The sequence below is a fragment of the Lissotriton vulgaris genome, chromosome 5, assembly GCF_964263255.1.
Source record: "Lissotriton vulgaris chromosome 5, aLisVul1.2, whole genome shotgun sequence".
In the NCBI taxonomy this organism is placed as follows: domain Eukaryota; kingdom Metazoa; phylum Chordata; class Amphibia; order Caudata; family Salamandridae; genus Lissotriton; species Lissotriton vulgaris.
The window spans coordinates 453575659-453596186 of NC_141693.1; the positions used below are offsets into that span (position 1 = coordinate 453575659).

Here is a 20528-nt window from a genome sequence, read left to right on the forward strand (position 1 = left end):
CGGACTTCTTAAAGAAATTGGCACAAATAAAAGTGGGCCCCGGCCAACAATTTGTTCTATGTACAGCAGATGTACGATCACTATATACATCCATCCCCCATGACGGAGGGATAGAAGCAATGGAGAAGGCCATTCTAGAAAGCAACATAGAGAAAGAGATGCAAATATTCCTAATGGAGCTAATAATTTTCACGCTATATCACAGCTACTTCCGACAAGAGGACACCTGGTACCTGCAAAGGTCCGGAACTTCGATGGGCAATTGTGCCGCACCGACCTATGCGAACATTTACATGAAGCTCTTTGAAGAGGAAAACATCTATAACAACCCCAACTGGACAGATCACCTTGAAATGTACGCTAGATACATAGATGACGTTTTTATCATCTGGAAAAGCACCGAGGAATCTTTAACACAAGCATTAACAACTCGACAAATGACAGAATACAATTCACGTGGGAAACCAACCAAAGAACTATTACCTTTTTGGATGTGAGAATCACAACGACAGAGACTGGCTTTGACACTGACCTATTCCGTAAGCCCACAGACAGAAACAACACACTGCTGTACACTAGTTTCCCCCAAGGATCCCTTAAGCGACACTTGCCGACATCTCAGATGTTACGAGTAAAAAGGATTATCTCTAACCCCTCAGTAATTGAGATGCGACTGAACGAGATGGGCAAAAGATTCCAGGACAGAGGTTACCCAGAAGGTATCATAAAAGAAGCTATGCAAAAAGCTCGGAACACTCCAAGAGAAAATCTATTAGCCCGAACCACCAAAAAGCAAGAAGACAGGATGGTCGTTGTATCAAGATTTTCCACACTCAGCACAGCTTACAGAAAGACCATTCTAAAACACTGGCCAATTTTGGCAGCAGAACAAGACTTTGGTGACACATTCAAAAATCCTCCCATCTTCGCTTACACTCGCAGTGCAAACATTAAAGAAATCCTTAACAACGATACAACCATCAAACATCAATATAAAGGTACCCAACCATGCATGAACTGCGGCAATTGCAATTGCATTATCAGAGGTCCTTCCATCAACCATCCTATGAAAGGAAATAAAATCAAACTGAAAGTCAACGCCACGTGTGACACGCAGAATGTCATTTACCTAATCAAATGCCCGTGTGGCAGCACATACGTTGGAAAAACTGAGAGAAAAATAAAAATTCGTATCAACGAACATAAGTCGAACATAAGAACAAACAACATAAGATCCAATGTAGCAGTTCATTTCACAGAGTCCAGACACAACATATCACAACTCAAGTTTTTGATACTTGAAGTTATTGAGAAACGAGAGGGCATAGACAATCACAAAGAACTTCTCAAACGAGAGATGGCATGGATTTATAAATTACAATCGATGAAACCAACAGGACTAAACGACCGTTTAGAATACTCATGTTACTTATAGAACACCCCCTGGTGTCTTATGCCGTTTACTGACTGCCCTGCAGTACGATTGGCCATCCATGTGATGATATAATCACCAAACCTTATCATTTTTATTATTTTTCTATTATTATTTTTCACACTATCTGTCATATGTACTTATGTTTTTTATTGTGCTTTAATAACTGATTTGACTTTGTGCCTGTTAAGTGTTCAATTCGCACTTGCCCCACATACTGCACACGCCTCCTCGTAGGATTTACTCACTTAATATGGCCGCCACCCACAGTCCACTTTCTATTTTTATGCACCACCGAGCAACCCTCACTCACTTCCTGGTCCGCGAGGAGTAGGGACGCTGAAACAGATTACCCGCATGAAACGGAGCACACCGACACCCTGTAAGTACCGCGCCATGATCCGCGCTGAGAGGTGCCTTACGCACACATTTGACCAACGCTAATTGATAGATTACTAAAACGTACCCATATCTATCTTTCACAGAAACCGCATCTCACCGGTCAAACGTGAGTTCTCAGTATCCCGGTTCAGCACTGACCATTATTCATCCCCATAGACCACACGCCACCCGCATGCCACACCTGCTTTAAAGGAGCACGCCTATCTGGCATTTTTAATGCATGAACTTTTCCGTCCTGTTATTTTCCCAGACACGCTGATAAACCCGCCTGAACCACCTAGTTTAACTCGGCAAACCCACCACATCACTTACCCTCCCCGCATGTTACGACCATCATCACATCAGACAATATTTTTACACCCCGCTATGTCTCACTGTTGTTTTCAGAAGCTCCCAGATGAAGGGTATACAACCCGAAATGCATTGGAGCCATTTCAAAAGTGTATAACTTACGTGAAACTCCACTGTCATGAAAATAATGACGAGAAATGATGATTAAAAACATTTCAACAACCTAATGATTGGAGGCTTATTCAAGCACCCACGGTGTGCACAGAAGACAGGGATGTCCCCAAGTTACATGGGTACACAGTAACCACTTGCATCTTAAAAACGCACGTAGGACGGACGTGCCACCTGCATGTAGCACCCAACCTTTAATAAACCACAAGAACTTTTTTGAAACCTCAACTAAAAACAGCTGTGCGCTCCCAACCAACCCAATAATTGATAAGGAACACATGAGAGTTCTGGACCATTTCCAGATGCCCTCACAAGAGGAATTTAACGCAATTGCTGCTGGCATTTCCTCAGGTTCCCCTATAGACTTACTCCGACACAAGTTTTGGAAATTGTTTGGAGGTGAACTCTTCCCCCATCTGCTGTCAATCCTTAACCACAGCTGTAGTTCCGGTATGCTGGAAAAAAGGCAGTTGTCTCTCCTCTGCTAAAAAAGGCAACACTGGATCCCCAGTATCCCTCTAACTACAGACCAATCTCCTTGCTACCCTATCTAATTAAGATTCTGGAGAGGGTAGTGACTAAATCTTTCTCAAAATACATTGAGGATAAGGAGTTGCTGGACAAAGTCCAATTTAGGTTTTGCCTTGCACACGGGACTGAGACTGCCTTGGTGGCAGTCTTGGATGACCTGAGAATGCGGGCAGACAGTGGTCAAACAGCCTTTTTAGTGCTGCTTGACATATCGGCCGCGTTCGACATAGTTAACCATCAGATCCTGATTAGGAGATTGGAGGAATTGGGTGTTGTAGGCAGGGCACGGGACTGGCTGCATTCCTATCTCTCCAATAGGCAGCAGGCGGTGACTCTGTCAATATTTTTCTCTCAGCACAGAGATGTTAAACAGGGGGTCCCTCAGGGCTCGGCCATCAGCCCAATCTTGTTTAATCTAAATCTTCCCTCTCCTATTGTTTTAATAAAATCATTTGGCATTGATGTAATTAACTACGGGGATGACACTCAGCTTGTCTTCGCAACAATGCAGTGTCTTGGGAAAAATTCCACAATTGTTTGCATCGAAAGGCAGAATGGCTGAAAGAGAATTCTCTATAATTTAATGAGGAAAAAACTGAAGTCCTGTGCTGTACAGCAGGTAGAATTCAGCGTCCTCTCCCAGCAGACGTTTGGCCAGATTCGGCTACCAACTCCTTAGTGCCTGCCAATACAGTGTGCAATGTAGGAGTGCTGATGGATAGCAATTTACAATTGGACTCCCAAGTAAACAAAACGGTGAGCACCTGTCTATCTCTGCTTCGAGCCTTGCGGAAGATACTCCTGTTTTTACCCACTATTACTAGACCTCAAGTGGTACAGAGTATTGTTCAAAGCAGAATAGATTATTGTAATGCTCTTCTTCTAGGTGCCCCAGTCTCGTTGACAAAGAAACTACAAAGAGTACAGATCATGGCGGCTAAGCTAACATTAAACCGGCCACGTTCGTGAAGACTCGGCCTCCCTGGCCCTTAAGGACCTACATTGGCTGCCCGTTGAGCAAAGAGTCCAATTTAAGGCATTCTGCATTGTCTACAGGTCTGTACACAAAATCGGGCCTAAAGTACTACAAAGGAAATGTGCATGGTACTCTCCTGTTCGATCCCTGCGCTCTTCCTCTGCAAATCTGGTCCCTGTTCCCCATGTCAAAAAAGTCCGAATGGGAGGCAGATCCTTCGGTTTCACAGCATCGAGACTTTGGAATGCACTACCTCCGGAGCTTAGACAATTAAACACCTTGTCCTGCTTCTGGAAGGAATTGAAAACCAGATTTTCCCCTAGAGACTAGGTCTTCGTCTTTCTCAGTTTTGATACTCGCAGTCCGGTAATCTTAGCGCCAGAATACCCTTGGGGTTACAGGCGCGCTTACATTACATTACATGCAGGATATTAAAATACAACATAGCTCTGTAAATCTTAAACTATATGTGAAATAAAAAGGACAATTATTGAAGGATTTTTGCAATCGATAGAGTAATTTGGCAACTGTTGGACTTGGCCCATTTTCCCGAATTTATTTCGATTTTCACCCCCCTATTTTAGGATGTCTACCCCATGGAAGAAAGTTGTATAGGCCATGTGCGGTGCGAGATGCCCTAGTAAATGTACTGCAATGGTGTGCGCACCTGTAATACCCCTATTGTAAACATGCACCTTACTGAAGTGGTGCATTTAAAATGGATGACATGGCTGTGTGTGGTGCCACCTGACAGCAGTAGGTTAGCGGCCTAGATGTTAGGTACACAGCCACCCCAGCTTTTGGAGGGAAAGCCTGGCACCCAGGGTGCTCTACTTCTCCCGCTGAGCCAGTTAGAACCAGTTTCCCATAGGCTTCTAGAAGCTTCTGGCACTGCCTGGAAGGTGGGCTGAGGGGCATATAAATGAGGGGGCTGTCTCACCATGTGCTCAGTCAGAGCAGGGACATGAGCGTGAGGGGACCTGCTGCCAGGGGAAACAGCCACCTAGGCCTGTGTGCTGGACCCTGCACCCAAATTAAACCCCTCCGCTGTCCCCAGGGCTAGTGGAAGCCCCACGGCAGGTGTACAGTCTGCTGTACAGGAGGAGTGCCACACTACAGTGGAGGCTGGTTTGTCAAGCCTACCACCCTGTCTTGATGAGTGCCCACTGACTGCTGACCTTGCCCAGTAGTGCCTGCTGCTCTGCTCCCTGGCCCCTGAAGAGAGAAGGAGCGCTATCCCTGGGCCCTGGCTGCTGGCAGGGGCCTAGAAGAGAAGAGCGCTATACTGGACTGGCCTGCGCTCCTGCCTGCGTCCTAGCGCCTCGTGGGACAATGACTGTGTGCCCTGCGTAAGGTGAGCACCATATTTGGTGGGCGCTGCGTTGGAGTGAATGCATCCTGCCTGATGATTAGTTCTTGGTGTGGGCGGCGTATTGTGATGAGTGCCCAGGAGGAGGGGAGCACTGTCTTCTGCCCCTGAAGCTGGTGGGGCTGCCTATCGCCTGGCGTGAGCTCTGAACTAAATGACCCAGTAGCGCTGTGTGGCCAGGAAGGACTGCTTTGTACTTAAGAGCGCTGTGGGAGCCCACCCCGTGTAATGGCAGCGCTTTGCTGACTGCCGCGGGTGCCCACCCTGCGTGATTGCCGCCTGGAGAAACCACTGTGTCGCAAGGGAGAGCGGGGGCACCCCCTGCCGTATTGTCGCCCTTTTTGCCGATTTTAAACCGCCCGGAGCCTACCCAGCGGCTTTTGTGCTAATCAGGCTTGAGCCTATCCCGCACCTCAGAAGCGCCGGAATCACCGCCGCGGCCCGAGGTTGAAAAGCGGGCCGCCGAGTGCCACCAGAGCGGGTGCCCACCCCGCGCTTCTGGATTGCCCAAGATCACCGCCGCGAGCCAGCGAGGGAGACGTGTGGGGCCTGCGTTGCCCAGCAACCGAGGTTCCCGGGGCCGCGTCATCGGGGGCGGAGCCGGAACCAGGAAGACACTGTGCCTGCAGGCTGCAGGAAAGGGACCAGAGCCTCGCGGGCCCCGCAATAAAGTCCCGGGTCCCAGGAGGGGGCCCGGGAGAAGCCGAAGGAGGTGCCGTCGTTGGCAGGGCTCCCCGTGAGCGGGGGAGAGCCCTGCAGGAGTGGAGAGATGCCCAGAGGCGGCCCCGCCGGTCCGTGCACCGGAGGAGAGCCTCGTGTGCAGGCCGAGTCAAGTGCAGCGGGTGAGTGGGGCTCGAGCGAAGCTACACTGGGAGGGACCCCAACACTATGAGAACTCGCTGTACTCTGCACAGCTGCCCAGCAGGACAGTGGGCAGCTGCAACAGTTTGGGGGCATTCTGTATTTCTGCACCCCAGAGTACGGAGCGCCAGGGCGGGCCAGTAGATCATTGTTTTACCACGAAGGGGACTACTTTGAGGGTTAGAGTCCCAGAGTAGGGGGCTCCCAGACGCAGTGGCGACAGCGGTTATTCTGCAAGTTGTGGGCAATTATTCCAGGTGTGACTACGTGTGCACCGCTGGTTATGTGTTTATGCCTTATGATCAAAGGATTCAGGCCTGATGTATTTGGGTATACTTATTGTTGCCTCACTGCTGTTGATTTTGGACATGAGGGGATTGATGCCTGAGATAATGCCTAATGCCCTGCACCATGTGTCTGATGCCCCCTGCTAAGGTGATTATGCTAAGGTTATGCATAAACTAAGGTGATTGATGCCCACAGGTTTATGGTTGTGGGTAATGCTTTTAGGCCTAATGTATGTTTGCCGACAAGGAGGGTGGTGGGCCTAAGGTTATGCCGAATATACTCGCCTGTGTATGCCTATGATATTCATGTTCCAGGACACCTGTGACGACTGGCAGAAGGTGCTAATTCAGGCTGTAGGCCTGACCACTGTGTGTTTGATGCATAATATGTTCCTGCCTAATGTTTTCCGCCAAATGATAATGCTTTGTTTCCTTATTACAGCCCTGTCACGGATGGACTTACCTTTTTCATTTATTCTATATCCTGGCGTAATGGTTCTGGCAGCGGCCCGATTGGCCCTGCCCTGTAAATAATCCCCCATTGTATATATTGCCCTGGCGCCAGTTGGCGCAGCATTGCAACTACTGTGATTTCTGTTGCAGATTTGAGACAGTACAAAAGTTATTCTTTCTCACCCAAAACTGGTGTTGTGTCTCTTTTGTGGTGTGCCTTGGGTGTCGTCTGTCTGTACTCTGTGGATGCTTCACACGTGTTCTCAGGAGTTTGGCCTTCCCGCTCTGAACCATGCTACCCCCAGTAGAATTGGCTACCCCATTTCTAGCAGCAACTTCAGTGCTGCATGATTTATATACACCTATAGAGCATGATTTGTATACACCTATAGAACCTATCTGCTTTGGAAAGTTTTGTGAGCTGTTTCCAACACTGTTTCACCCTAGCACTACAGAGTGATGTATATAAAGTATGTTGTGACACTGGAGGCACTCAGTGTCGCAATTTCTTTTGTGGCTACAGTAATAGAGAGAATGTTTTGGTTACAATAGCCCGCTTACAGCAGTCACAGAAATACTTGACGGATCAAAATTCCCATACATTATTTGCATTCCTAGTAGCTCGCCCCTCATCCCCATTCCTCTTTTGTATGTATGTATAGGCATTTATATAGCGCACTACTTACCCGGAGGGTCCCAAGGCGCTTCGACCGCTGCGAAACCCTTCCTGGCTTCCCTGAGAGATGGTCCCTTAATGGGTATCTCCAGGGTGAGACCAGGCATCCCCGGCGGTCTGGTGGGGCCGTTAGTGAAGATGAGGCAAGCTGATGCCCAGAGTTGCCGAGTGTGATCGCTGATCAGAGTGGGCACCGAGGCGAGAGAATTATCGAGTCCGCTGACCCTGGTCCAGAAACCTGCAGCGCCGGGAATCGAACCCTGGTCCCGGGCCGTCCTCTGCTCTCGGGTCTGCCGCCTCTAACCAGTGAGCCACACTACTTCACCTTTCTCTTCTTGTGATTTTCCTTTCACTGCCACTAAATGATTTTGTTGATGATCAGACAATGCTAGGCAAGGGAAATCAGTGGCACAGCTTGCCCTTGGCCAACAACTGGCCATGGTGCTTAAACAGGCTAGAACCTTGCTGTGCCCGGGAAAAATAAATGTTGAATGCTGAAACCACTCTTTTAATGACACCATTCCAAAGAAGCAGTCTTACTGAGATGACTAATACAAGAAAAAAAACTTTCTCCGCATTGATGGTGTGAGATGAGCTTCTCATGCTACTTCTTCTGCCTTAAGATTCTCCGACAGGTGTATCTTTGTACTGCCTCACCGATGTCTTTTACCTTTGCTCATATGCCTCCAGCTGTCTATCCACACCCTTTATCTATCTGTGCTGGTATCCCCCTTGCTTCTCTCATCTCAATGCTCATGCAGATTTGTGGACTCTCGTGAATGGTTAAGTCCACTTCAGACAATAGACTGAAATACGAGGCAAAATTTTATATATCACAGATTGAGGCAAATCTACAGGATCTGCTAAAGCACATTAGCTTTCTAAACATTTTACAGCTGGTGTGATATAGAACTGTTTGCATTTATCCAAAGGCTCACTTTGCTACTCATGCAAACTGCAGCTTGTTTTGTTTAATCCCTATGTGTTTTCATCTCAGTTTAGCCTGCTGTTCTCAGTATTGTCAATCTCTCTCTCTCTCTGCATCAGGTGTGCCCCCCCAGGAGCTGTGACCTTCAAAGTCAAGAGGACAGGTGGAGTTCAGGCCTTGTACAGACGCGGGACAGTGACTGCAGATGCTGCCACGAATATGTGGCCCCTGGACAGTGAAATGGAGGTGCTTGTGTCTATGGATTCCCCAAGTGCTGACAGCAATGACGACAAGGTGAGAGACTTCAGGTTATGCCCCACACTGTTTGTTCTCAGTGGTAATATTTTGGTGTTGGTGACCTCTCTAGAACGGCCTAGATCAGTGGTTCTTAACCTTTTGACAAGTGTGGACCCCCACTTAGTATATTAATGGGAGACCGGGGCCCCCCACTGAATCATTATAAGAATCAAGGGACCCCTACTGAGTTATTACTGCAAGACGGTAGTGCCTGCATAAGTATTTTCGAACACCTATAAATAAACCGAAATATGATTGGTAAGGTTGTAGCTTTTCTAAATTCAATTGAGGCCAATCGTCGTCCATACTATATTCTGTTTAATGCTCTTGCACTGCTCCCATGAATCAGTCTAAGGATAATACCCTAATATTTAAGTTCCAATTTCAAATTCCATCATATTCACAGAATAGTGTTGATATTTTCAATTGCACATTTGACTCTTTTTTTATATGCATTTTATTAATCTGTTAATTTTTGGGGAATTTTCTAAACGGTCACGGACCCCCTGAGTAGCTTTTGTAGATCTTCAGGTGTCTTCAGATCACAGGTTAAGAACCACTGGCCTAGATTATCTGCCTTCATTGCAGTTGTACCATATTCATGTTGCATGTATTTCCTTCAGCACATATGTGCACATTGGGTGTTGACATGCCTGAAAATGATTGGAATATACATAATAGTTTGCTTTTACTTGTCATCTGAGCACGCAATATAGCAGGGCAGATATTAGAGATTTTCTAAGCCATACGGAAAGCTACCCTACCAGGCTCCCAACAATCTGATGCCCCATCAGTGTTTCTATGATGAAAGCTTTTCACACCACCTTGCCCAAGAGCATTGGACAGACTTAGACTGAACCACTTCCTTCCTTCTCCCCTGGATGCATGTCACCTGCAGATTATTGCCTAGGGGTTGTACTCCAATTCTCTTATAGGTACTTGAAGCCATTCTTGTGCCACGCTCTGATCTCTCCTCAAAGTATACCTCCTTCTTAATCCTGCCTAATCTAGTTTTAGCAGCAGGCTAAAATGCTGCAACCACTATGGTGTACTCAGTCAATGCTGTTTTAGACATACGCCTTAAACAATGTGGGGCTAAAATAAAACACTGTGGCACTTTTTGGAGTACACAAAGTTGTGATTCAGTATTTTAAAAGCTGGCAGATCTAACAGAATGATGAAGGTGCAAACTTTTGAATCTACTCTGTGGGTGGGCCATACGTCCTACACCATATCCCCAAAATTGGCCTCAACCACATCCCGTACATCTGAAAGCTCTTCTTTGCCTCCCTGTGCAGGAGATGCTTGTTCATTGTATCATTACACAAAGCCCTCAAAACAAGGATCCAACCTACCTGACCAGTCCAGTTAATCACCCCACACTAGATCTAATCTAGGAGGACTGTGGGTATTCAAACAAAACAAGTGATGGACCGAATGTGGATCAATGTCACACACTCACCCCAGTCCAAAGATGTATGACATTGTTCTACATTCTGCCCATCAACTGTGTTTTTTGCAATTTTCACCCCGAGTGTGCTGGGTATACTCAGACGTGAGTCCCAGGCTCTCCACACCACTGGAGTCAAGCTATCCAGGCTGATTAAGGCTGATAGCCAGAAACCGGTCCTTGGATGCTTGATTCCAGTCTGGGAAAGACATGGCTTGGTAGTTCAGACTGGACTGTTCCCATGAGGCACAGGGTCAGAGCTGATTTGCATATAGCCAGTGTCTGACCCAGGGTGGTGTGGAGTGCAAAAAAACGATGGATTTAGGCCCAGATCCTTGTACTGGGGTGAATGTATGACATTGTTCTACATTCTGTCCATCAACTGTGTTTTTTGCAATTTTCACCCCGGACTGTGGTTATTCGCCACTGCAAAATAATCTTGTGAGTAAGGTTTGGCCCTATGTGTTTAATGCTTTAATATTACTTTTCACAACTTCTCAGAGTCATCACTTGTATGCTACTTTTCTAAAAATATAACTCTTAGTGAGAGATTTTACCTAATCTACGCGTTCACCTGTAACAGCTACAATATACTGCTACCTTGATGCTGCTTCTGATGAATGTGTCTTTCACATTTCCTTAATAGAATAAAAACTAGTTCAAAACTTACCTCTGACAATATTAGGTGTAATGAGCTTAAATGATAGCCCCATCCAAGTGGCTTTAGGCTTTAGAGATGAAGTGTCTGGTGGTTGCAGGCTGTTGTCCTTTAATTAGTAACCTGGGGATTGTCCTAACGTGTTCACCAAATTTTAATAAGGTATGTGCCATGATTTTTTTCAAGCGTCTAGGTAGGAGGAACATTCTGTGTTGCTTCTCACAACTAGACTAAAATATTAATTAAAGAGACCATACTTGACAAAAACCTCCTGATGAAAATACACCCTAACCAAATGCTATACTGTCTAAATGCATGCTCTCAAGGAAATACTGAAATGAGGCCTAGAGACAAAGTATCGAGTGGCAGTGCATGGTTTATAACATAAACAGTCACCCAATGCTATAATCCCATTTGACATATTGAGAAGACTATAACAGGTACCTTAATGGCTCAATAAAATCTATGTATAGTAATGTATTCCGGGAGCAAACAAACGTCTGGCAGAAGTGATGGCTACAAACCAGAAATTCATCCAAAATGACCTTAAATATTGAGGGCCAGATTTTCAATAAACTGACGCATCTGTAGAGATGTGTTAGTTTCCCTGCGTCGGCCTGTGATACCCGTGCACCACCATGGATGCGTCGTATTTAGAATACTGCACACCATGGCGCAAGGATTGACAGATGCATCAGAAATTCTGAAGCATCTGTTGGTCCAAAAGTCACGCATTGCCGCAGTCGTGTCACAAGCCAGACGCAACTCCAGCAATGCATGGGGAGGCCTTTACTCATTGTACTGCGTCACTCCTTACGCCTGCTTTACGCAGGCGTAGGGGTTTGGACGCAGTGGCATCCTAGAAGTGGTGCAGTGAAATCTTGTAGATTGCATAGGGAGATCTTGTAAATTCCAATGTGTTACTTTTATGAGGCTTTCCTGCATGGGAACGCCCACCCTGCATATATTTTACCTGACCAGGTATAATGTGACGCAGGGCTTTAAAACATGATGCATCTCCCTCGATGCGTCACGCTGTAAATTGGCCGCATTGTTTACACCGCCGCTGCATCACAAAAGTGATGCAACTGCGGCACAAAAGTGTTGCAAGGGGCTTGTAAATCTGTGCGAGAGAGAGAGAGAGAGAGATGGTCAGTGCAATTGCCTCCAATAGTGCGTTGATAATTTGGATTCCTCTTACCCTAAGACCTTATCACATACACATTCAAGGATCAGAAAAATGCTCATAGCTACTTTCTTTAGCGTGGCTTAGGATTTTTTGGGTTGCCTGGCTGACTCCTGGTAAAGTGCATCTCTGAGGACTGGTTGTAAATATTACAGGATTTGCTATACAGTTTTCCGTCAGCTCGTCCTGGAATATATTTCAGTTGGTATGACCCATTGGAGATAACTGTATTTCTACAAGAATCCGGATTCTGCTGCAAATGTTTAAACTTCTGATGTGACTTTCTTCACAGATAACCGTATCATATTATGACAGTGTGAAGACGGACACTCCTCTAGAGAAGGCGAGAATCCTTTTCACTGGTGTTGGTAAGTAAACCTCTCTCAGAGCACTCACGATAATTGCAGTGACACTGTTCTTTGGAAGACCATTTCATTTCCTGGAACACACCCAGTTCATAGCCAGCATCTTCAATCTCAGAGCCTTTACTGCACACTCAGAAGGTAAACAACCTTTACAACGAAACTTTTACAATGCACTACCATTACGACGCAACTTTTACAACGCAAACCATTACAACGCATTGCGCTGGGGGGCGCTCTAGGATAGGGAATAGGTTTAATTTACTATCCAACACCTTCCCTACTATCCACGGAGACTGGAGTTGGAATAGTAAATTAAACTATTCACTATCCAGCACCCCAAAGCACTATGCGTTGTAAAGGTATGCGTTGTAAAAACCGCGTTGTAAAGGCATGCGTGGTAAAAGCTGGCGTTGTAACGTCATACATCCCACTCAGAAGGTTGCACTCACTTTGTGCAGGGATGATGGACCTGAACAGTGGACTGCATCGCATCTCCTCTACAGTATTTTGACCACATTAACTAAAACAGCTGTTGATTGTTGAAAGTTATTCCTTAAGCCATTGTTTTACTGACTTCACCAACTGACTATTTTGTTCAATGTATTTTCGATAGTACTCTTTTGTATAAGAATGGTGTTTTTCAAAGTTTAGATCATTTTAAATATTACACTGTTGGCTCACAATGATTGTGCAGATATGATGAAGAACAACAAACGTGAATTTTTTTTTTTTTAGTTTTGCTTACAACTTTGCCCCTTGACAGCGCTTTATGGAATCCCGCACTCACTTAAATATCATCTCTGCTTGAATACATATTTTGTTGGTTACGTTCTCATTTTTTATCATGTGTGAGTTTGTTTTCAAGATGTGTGACCGGCTGGGAAAGGGGATCAAACAACCTTTTTTTTCTGACATCTTAAAAATCATTAATTTTGGAAAAATCACAGTTTCAGCTCTGTGGAAACAAATTCTGCAGGCAAAGAGGAAGGACAGTAAGTGGGTCCCTCCTCTGCATTGGAGTGGTAGGCTACTCCTACAGGAGTGAAAAATGTGTACGCAAAAGAAAAAATAATTGAATTTCTCAAAATTATTGTTAATTTATAAATTAAATCACGCCAGTCTAAGATCTTGGGCCAGTCGCTATTCTAAGGACTATCAGCTAGATTCATGAAAGGAAATTGCGCTCGCAAAGGGCCAGATTCTGAGAAATTGGCCCTTTGCGAGCGCAATGTTTGCATTTGGGATTCATCATCCCAAATACAAAAATCGCTATTTGCGAAATCGCATATTTGCGAGGAATTGCATTTAAGGAATCTCTATTAGAGATTCCTTAAATGCAATTCATTAACCAATTTAAAATTGCGAATTCGCAATATTTGGCCGCTATTTACCACGAAGTCTGACTTCGTGGTAAATAGAGAAAAAATAGAAAAAAGCACTTTAATGCATTTTTCTCTGTTGCATGTTACACACACACATGTCCTTTGGACGTGTGTGCGCAACACCTATGTAAATTTGCATTTCAGGGGTGCTACAGGGTGTCCTTTGGACACCCCTGGCAGCCTTGAAATCGCTATCTTATTTGCGATTAGCTAATTGCTAATCGCAAATAAGGAATACTCCCCATTCATTCCTATGGGCCTTTAGGCCCATAGGAATGAATGGGAGTTATTCCTTATTTGCGATTAGCTATTTGCTAATCGCAAATAAGGAATGTGTAGGAATCGCAATTTAGTTAGCGATTGCTACATGAATCCCGTTTTGCAAGTCCTTAATAGTGATTCCTTAATAATCGCTATTAAGGACTCGCAAAACGGCTCTTTCATGAATCTAGCTGCTAGTGAAATCCAGCCAAAAAGGCACGAATTCTGATACCTGAAAAGACAATATCAAAAGACAGTCTGAAACAAGGAAAACTAGGAAAGTCATTGGTAAAAAGCAAAGTTAAAGTACAGTTATGGTTCAAATGTAATGTCATTGAAAAGTAAAAACACCCTTTAAATTCACGTAAAATAGCAAAGTAAAAGTACAGTTGTGATTCAAGCTCAAACTCTCTGATCATCTCTAGTTATGGTTTGTTGCACAACTCTCACTCTCAAATGACCTATTAATCAATTCAAAATACTTATCCCAATAAAGAACTGGGCACCTCACATCATCCATAAATAATAACATATGCAAATATCCTGTTTCAGTGTCAATGGTAAGGTGATCTGTAATGTCCCAGTGACGTCATCAGTGCCTTCTGTGACAGCTTCTACCACATCATATGTGAGATCCTAAGCTGTCAATTTGAAATATCTGAATGGTTCTCCAGTCAATACAGAAAGCCCCAATTGAAGATCAATATTTAATTCAAAGAAATAAATGAGCCAAAGCTGATGAGGAAACCTCAACAAGTGTATATCCCTAATGACACCTCAAATGGCGACATCCCTGACACTGCCTTTCACATTAATCCATAAACCCTTACTTCATTTTACAAATGATGGGTGGTAGTAAAGGGCTTACGTCAAACCAAAGCACATAAGGTTACATTGTAGTTACGGTCTTTGGTATTACTCCTCATATTTTTAAGAAAGAAAGAAATGTACCTATAAAACCACATTTAAAGTGAAGTATGGTTACATGCTTGCGTTGATTTATTTTTTTTGCACTACGACGAGAGGCACTATTTGAACTCCAAGGCAAAGTATAAAACCTTTGGGCTCTGCATGCGCCATTTTTAGTGGCTGTAATACCAGTGCAGAAGTTTCTGATGAGTGACGCTGGACCCACTCTCTGATAACCTCTGATCTCCTATACATTCATGGACATGTTATCAAGCAAAGGTCTCCTGTCACTAATCACTGGTAAATAGTATTCAACATCTGAAACCCCAGAACGACTCCACAACTGCAGAGACCTGGGTATATATATCTGCGCTTGGACGTAGCTTAAGGTAGAGAGAATATATAGATCTGCTCACATAAAATGGGAACTATATCGGCAACCAACTTCCTCAGTTAAGCTTTTGTCCAGACCCAAGCACACACTAACCAAGCTAAAAACTGCAAGTGTAAACCCCATTGGTGAACATAGGATGTTTGCGCGGCGTAACAACCACACCTGCAGGCCCCGCAATGTGGGGGAGCAGGGAGGGGGTTGCGGGGGGGGGGGGGGTGACTCAGTCTTCAGTAGGTGAAGGGGGCACCCTCAGCTCTTCGGCAGTGAGCTGCGTGTCTCATTCTCTATATCAGCTGCGTGTGCAATCTGCTCCGAGCTCCTGCTCTGACCCAGGACTGAAGAGAAACAAAGTAACAAGTTACATTGTTTCTCTTCAGTCAGAGCACGCCAGGATGGGGGTGGGGGCACTCGGAGTTACAGGCCTGGGATGTGCATTTAGAGGGATCTCTTTAAATAGGCATGTTATTCCAGTGATCAGGGACATTTTAAGGAATTTGGGGGCCAAGGCCCAAACGGATTTTGGGGGCCCCTTTTCAGAACAGTTTTGAGTTTCCGATCCTGTTACAGCTCTATTATGTCATCTTTTGCCCGGTCACTGAAAATGCACTCTCACTCATCCAAATTCCTAATGTGTTTATTTCCTAAATTCCGGGACAGTGATGTGTGTTTTCAATATTGTAACACAGCAGCAGCTGACTAATATTACTGAAAATAATCTCTTGAGACCCCCTCCCATTTCTCATGGGGTCTGGTTTTGATCTAAAAGAAAAATATTTATGGATGTTTGATGAAACCTAAACACGACATTTGTCTACAAAATGCCTGTAATAGACTCTCACACATCACCCACATTAAAAAGAAATTAAAAGGTAAACTTTATTTATAAAAATTAGTCAAAGTCGTAAGGGCAAGACTCTGCAGAACCTGCGTGGCCCCCACCTGCTCCTCCGCCTGAGGACCCCGTCTGCCGTCCTTCAGCGCCCCCAGTTAACCCCAGGGCCGGACTGGGAACCAGAACCGGCCCTGGCAAAGTGCTCGGCCGGCCCCCCTCCGGGAGGACGGGGGGGGGGTGAGGCGGGGTGCGACCTCGCTCTGTGCCAGGGCCGGTTTTCGGACGTTTTTGTTACAGGGCCGAAACGGCCCTGTAATATAAAACGGCCCCCAGGGGCCCAAAAACGGCCCCCTACCATGCGGCCAACCGGGGGTTTGCCCGGTGCCTACAACGGCCAGTCCGGGCCTGGTTAACCCCTGCTGCTTTGCAAGCGTGGGTGTAGCGCTTCACACCAGCTGAGCTGCTTCAGAGCACTGGAGGGCGAGGGGGAGTTGGCAGTAAATAAGAAAATAGGTGGATGGCAGAAGAGAGAAAAGTTTGAGTGTAAAGTAGACACGCCCCCTTCCCTCTCCAATACCTAGCAAGCCCTCCCAACCCTGGCTTTTCGATAGTCTCTGCAAAACCAGAGGCACAACTAATTCAAATCACGCACTCACACGCCCCAACCTTGCACAAACCTGTATGCACACACGTGATCCCACCCATGAACCCCTACCTTCATATACCCACGTGTCTAACCCATGGAACCCTACCTGCATGTACCCATGTGTCCCAGCTGTGCACCTACTTGCATATATCCACGTGTCCCACACGTGCACCTACCTGCAGGCACCCGTGTGTAGTATCAGTGCACCTACCTGCATGTACCCACGTGTCCCACCCATAAACCCCTTCCTGTGACTTTACCCCCGGCCACCTGTGGTTCAAATTTATGGCATGTCCCCTGCCTACAGAGAGCAGGAGACACACTGTACGCCCCAGGCTTAGCTCCACTCTCACTCCCGGGCAAGAGAGGTGCTACCCACACACCCTATGCAGGGCCTTATCAGTAACTAGGAAGTGCCTTTGAGGAAAAACGGAAGACTGCCAGTCAATAAAAGCCGTCCAGGCACCTGCTGCAGGGGCACCCAGACGCTCACTTCTCCTCATCATCCAAACGGTTTAATAATCCTACAACCTTCCTGTTACTGGGTCGAAAAAGTTGTTCAGAAGACCGCCATCCAATCGTTCGCCTCTTTGTAGAGTGCAGAGAGCAATTGGTCACTATTCCAGTTGTCATTTTGAGTAATGTTTGCGCTGGAGATACACAGCTGCCTAAAGGCTGATAAGGCAAAATAAAATGCAGTGTTTATAGGTGAGTTGGTGCATTGTGTGTTTGAGCAATTAAAACACTCTGAAGATCACTACAGCTCCCACAATTTCAGAATTTAAAAAAATCAATAGTAATTATTTACAGCAAAATAATCGCTGTTACTTATTTATCTTGAAGAGCTAACGATCATTGATAAAGCCATTAGTCCTGGCTGATTTTAGGTTGTCAGTTGTGTTATATATCTGGATACAAGTACAGAAAGCTCAGAGAGGAACCAAAATAATGATCGGTTGCACTCTATCAGAATCACAGAAATTTAGTTTGCTTCTTTAAGTCACACCCTTAATTACATCGACCACCACCGTTTCAGAGACCCCCACTTTTTTCCATCCCACGTAAAGCCCTTGTCAGTGGCGTCAAGAAGGCTCCACATGGGACTGGCTGCATCATTCTGTATTAGGGCGGTCCCTACATATTCTTCTGCCGTATCTTGATTCTTGTATGTGAAGTCTTTTATAGCGCTTCACAACCCACTTATTCAGCTCTAGTTACGGTGACCAACTGGCATGGGTGCAAATTCGGGACAGTGAGTGTAAAAATTCAGGACAAAGGGTCAAACTTCAGGACAGAAACTGTATATTTAGGACAAAAGGTACGTTTTACAGATATATCAGAGGAGGTTGCGCAAAAGTATATCAGTAAGTAAATAGGCAACCACTTAGGTACAAGTGAAAATACGTTTATGTTAGGTTGAGTCAATTGTGCACTTCATGGTTTTTCAGTATACACAGCTTTGAGCAAATGTGCAGGTCTTTTTGTGGTAACAAAACCGCCCCCCACCCCACCTTTCTAGCCTCCCAGTTGAAACGCATGATGTCCGGTCTAGTTAGTCCAGCCTTGCAACCACCCGCCAATGGTGCCTCTAATCTCCACAAAGACCCTCTCTCATGTGTATTTAATTTCTTTTATAGTGCTACTCATCCCAAGTAAGTAGGACAAAGTGTTGGATGTGTTACATCACACACATATTATTTAGAGACCATGTTTCCTATAAATGTGAAAGTCAATGTATAGGAAATGTTCCTTAAGATAATGGGAGTTACATAGATATAATCATTCTTTCATCCATCATTCAATCTTTCGCCATTCATTCTGTCCTTCCATCTGTGTGCCCATCCATATCATATCGATATTCAACCATTTGCAAACCTATCATCATCTATCCTTCCATCCATCCATCATTCCACTCATCTATCCCTCCATCCATCCTTTCATTCATAAATCCCTCCATTCATCCTATCACCCTATTCATTCGTACACTCTTCCACTCATCCATCCATCCATCTAGCCATTTAACCTTTCACCCATCAAGCCATACTTTCACTTACTCATTCATCCACCCAGTCACTCATCCTTCCACCGATTCACCCTTTGTCATCCATCCATCCATCCTCCCTTTCTCTCTCCACCCCCCTTTCTTCTCCATCCCCTTTCACTTAGTCATCGATCCTTCCATCCAACCTTCCATCTACTCATCTACTCATGAATCCATCCATTGACCCTATCACTCATCCATCCATCCATCCTTTCCCTCATTCATCCACCCTTTCACTCTGTCACTCATCCATCCACCCTTTTGTCCATTTACCCTCCCTTGCTCTCACCCATCCAGCCTTACATCCAACCTTTCACTCAGCCATCCTTTCATCCTTTCACTTATCAATTCATCAATCCTCCCATCAGTTCACTCATCCATCCACCCATTCACTCGCCTATCATCCACCGTTTCACTCATCCATCCATTTACCTTCCATCTACCCTTCCACCCATACATCCATGTATTTACCTTCTCTCATCCATCCGTCCACTCACTTATCTGTCCATCCTTTCTCTCAATATCCATTAATTCACCCTTTCATTCATCCATTCACCCCTTCACTAATCCATCCAGCCATCCACCCATCCCTTCACTTACTCACTTTTTCACATTAATTATGAGCTGAGCCTTTGTCTGCAGAGTTGTAGACAGAAGGGGCCCATCAAGTGCTTCACCCCTGCTGTAGTTCCTAAAGCAAGGTGTGGGACGGGGGAGGACTCACCATACCCCTGTACATAGGCAATCCAAAAAAGTGGAAGTAATGAGTTATGCATGAAGCACAGTGACACTGTGACATGGTGTTGTTTTCAGGGGTTTAAGTGGGATGAAAAACTGGGGGGTCTCTCCAAAGGGGGTGTTAGAATGTAACTAAGGGTATGGCTTAAAACAACTCAAGCTAAAAATCTGTGCTTAGCATAGTGACTCGCCCGACTGGTAATTTGCTGCTTCTTTCATTGCATCCAGATATCTAACACAGCAAGTAGAGTTACACCTACAAGCCAGAACTATTGGCTTTGTCAGTGGTTGTCAGTTGCATAAAATAACAAGAATTTGCAATGCAATAGGTCTCGCATTAGTGAGTTTGAGCTTTTGGCATTGTAAATGACAATGCCTTTTTTATTTGTATTGGTTTTTAAAACAGATAAATAAAAGGTATGGTCATGTAAATGCCAATAGCTCAAACTCTCACAAACATGAGACCTATTGCATTGGAAAGGATAGTTCTCGTAAACAAGTTGCCAGCACCAGAACAACCTCACCATAATTGCGAAAGTGAAGGCAGGGTCATTCACGTGCTCTGAAGAGGGAGGGTCATAAATAATAAGAGAAGTAGAGGGGGTCTTTCTTGTTTCACAGCAAGAAAGTGGAGGCTTCATTAGCTGCTTCATTGATCATTTGGAGGGAGGGCAGATGAACTGCTAAATTTGGGGGGTCATCCCTTAAACCAAAATTGCAGCCTATTCCTGATCAGGTGTTGAGAAGTGTTAATGCAAGCTAGCACATATGCAGGGTGACCCCTGTCTCTTTTCCGTTGTGATTATTCACTAGCCTGTGTTTGGTGAGGGCAGCATACCTTTTTAATGAATATAATTAAAATTAATAACTGCATGCAAGCAGTCGCTCGAACGGTTTGTTCTAATAAATTCGCAACCATTGAACACTCAACTGGCCTCAGAAATTATGCCAACAGATGAAATGTGGTTTAACACACAGCAATTGATCGTCCC

At 45.1% G+C, this 20528-nt stretch overlaps 1 protein-coding gene across 1 annotated transcript in view; it reads left to right on the forward strand.

Moving 5' to 3' along the window:
• LOC147711065 (protein-arginine deiminase type-3-like) overlaps window positions 1-20528 on the forward strand; it is a 361895-nt gene that overhangs the window by 58556 nt on the left and 282811 nt on the right. Inside the window, exons 2-3 of the mRNA XM_086921888.1 lie at window positions 8497-8671; window positions 12261-12336. Of these exons, the coding sequence (XP_086778014.1) occupies window positions 8497-8671; window positions 12261-12336 (251 nt within the window). The remainder of the gene's footprint in view (window positions 1-8496; window positions 8672-12260; window positions 12337-20528) is intronic.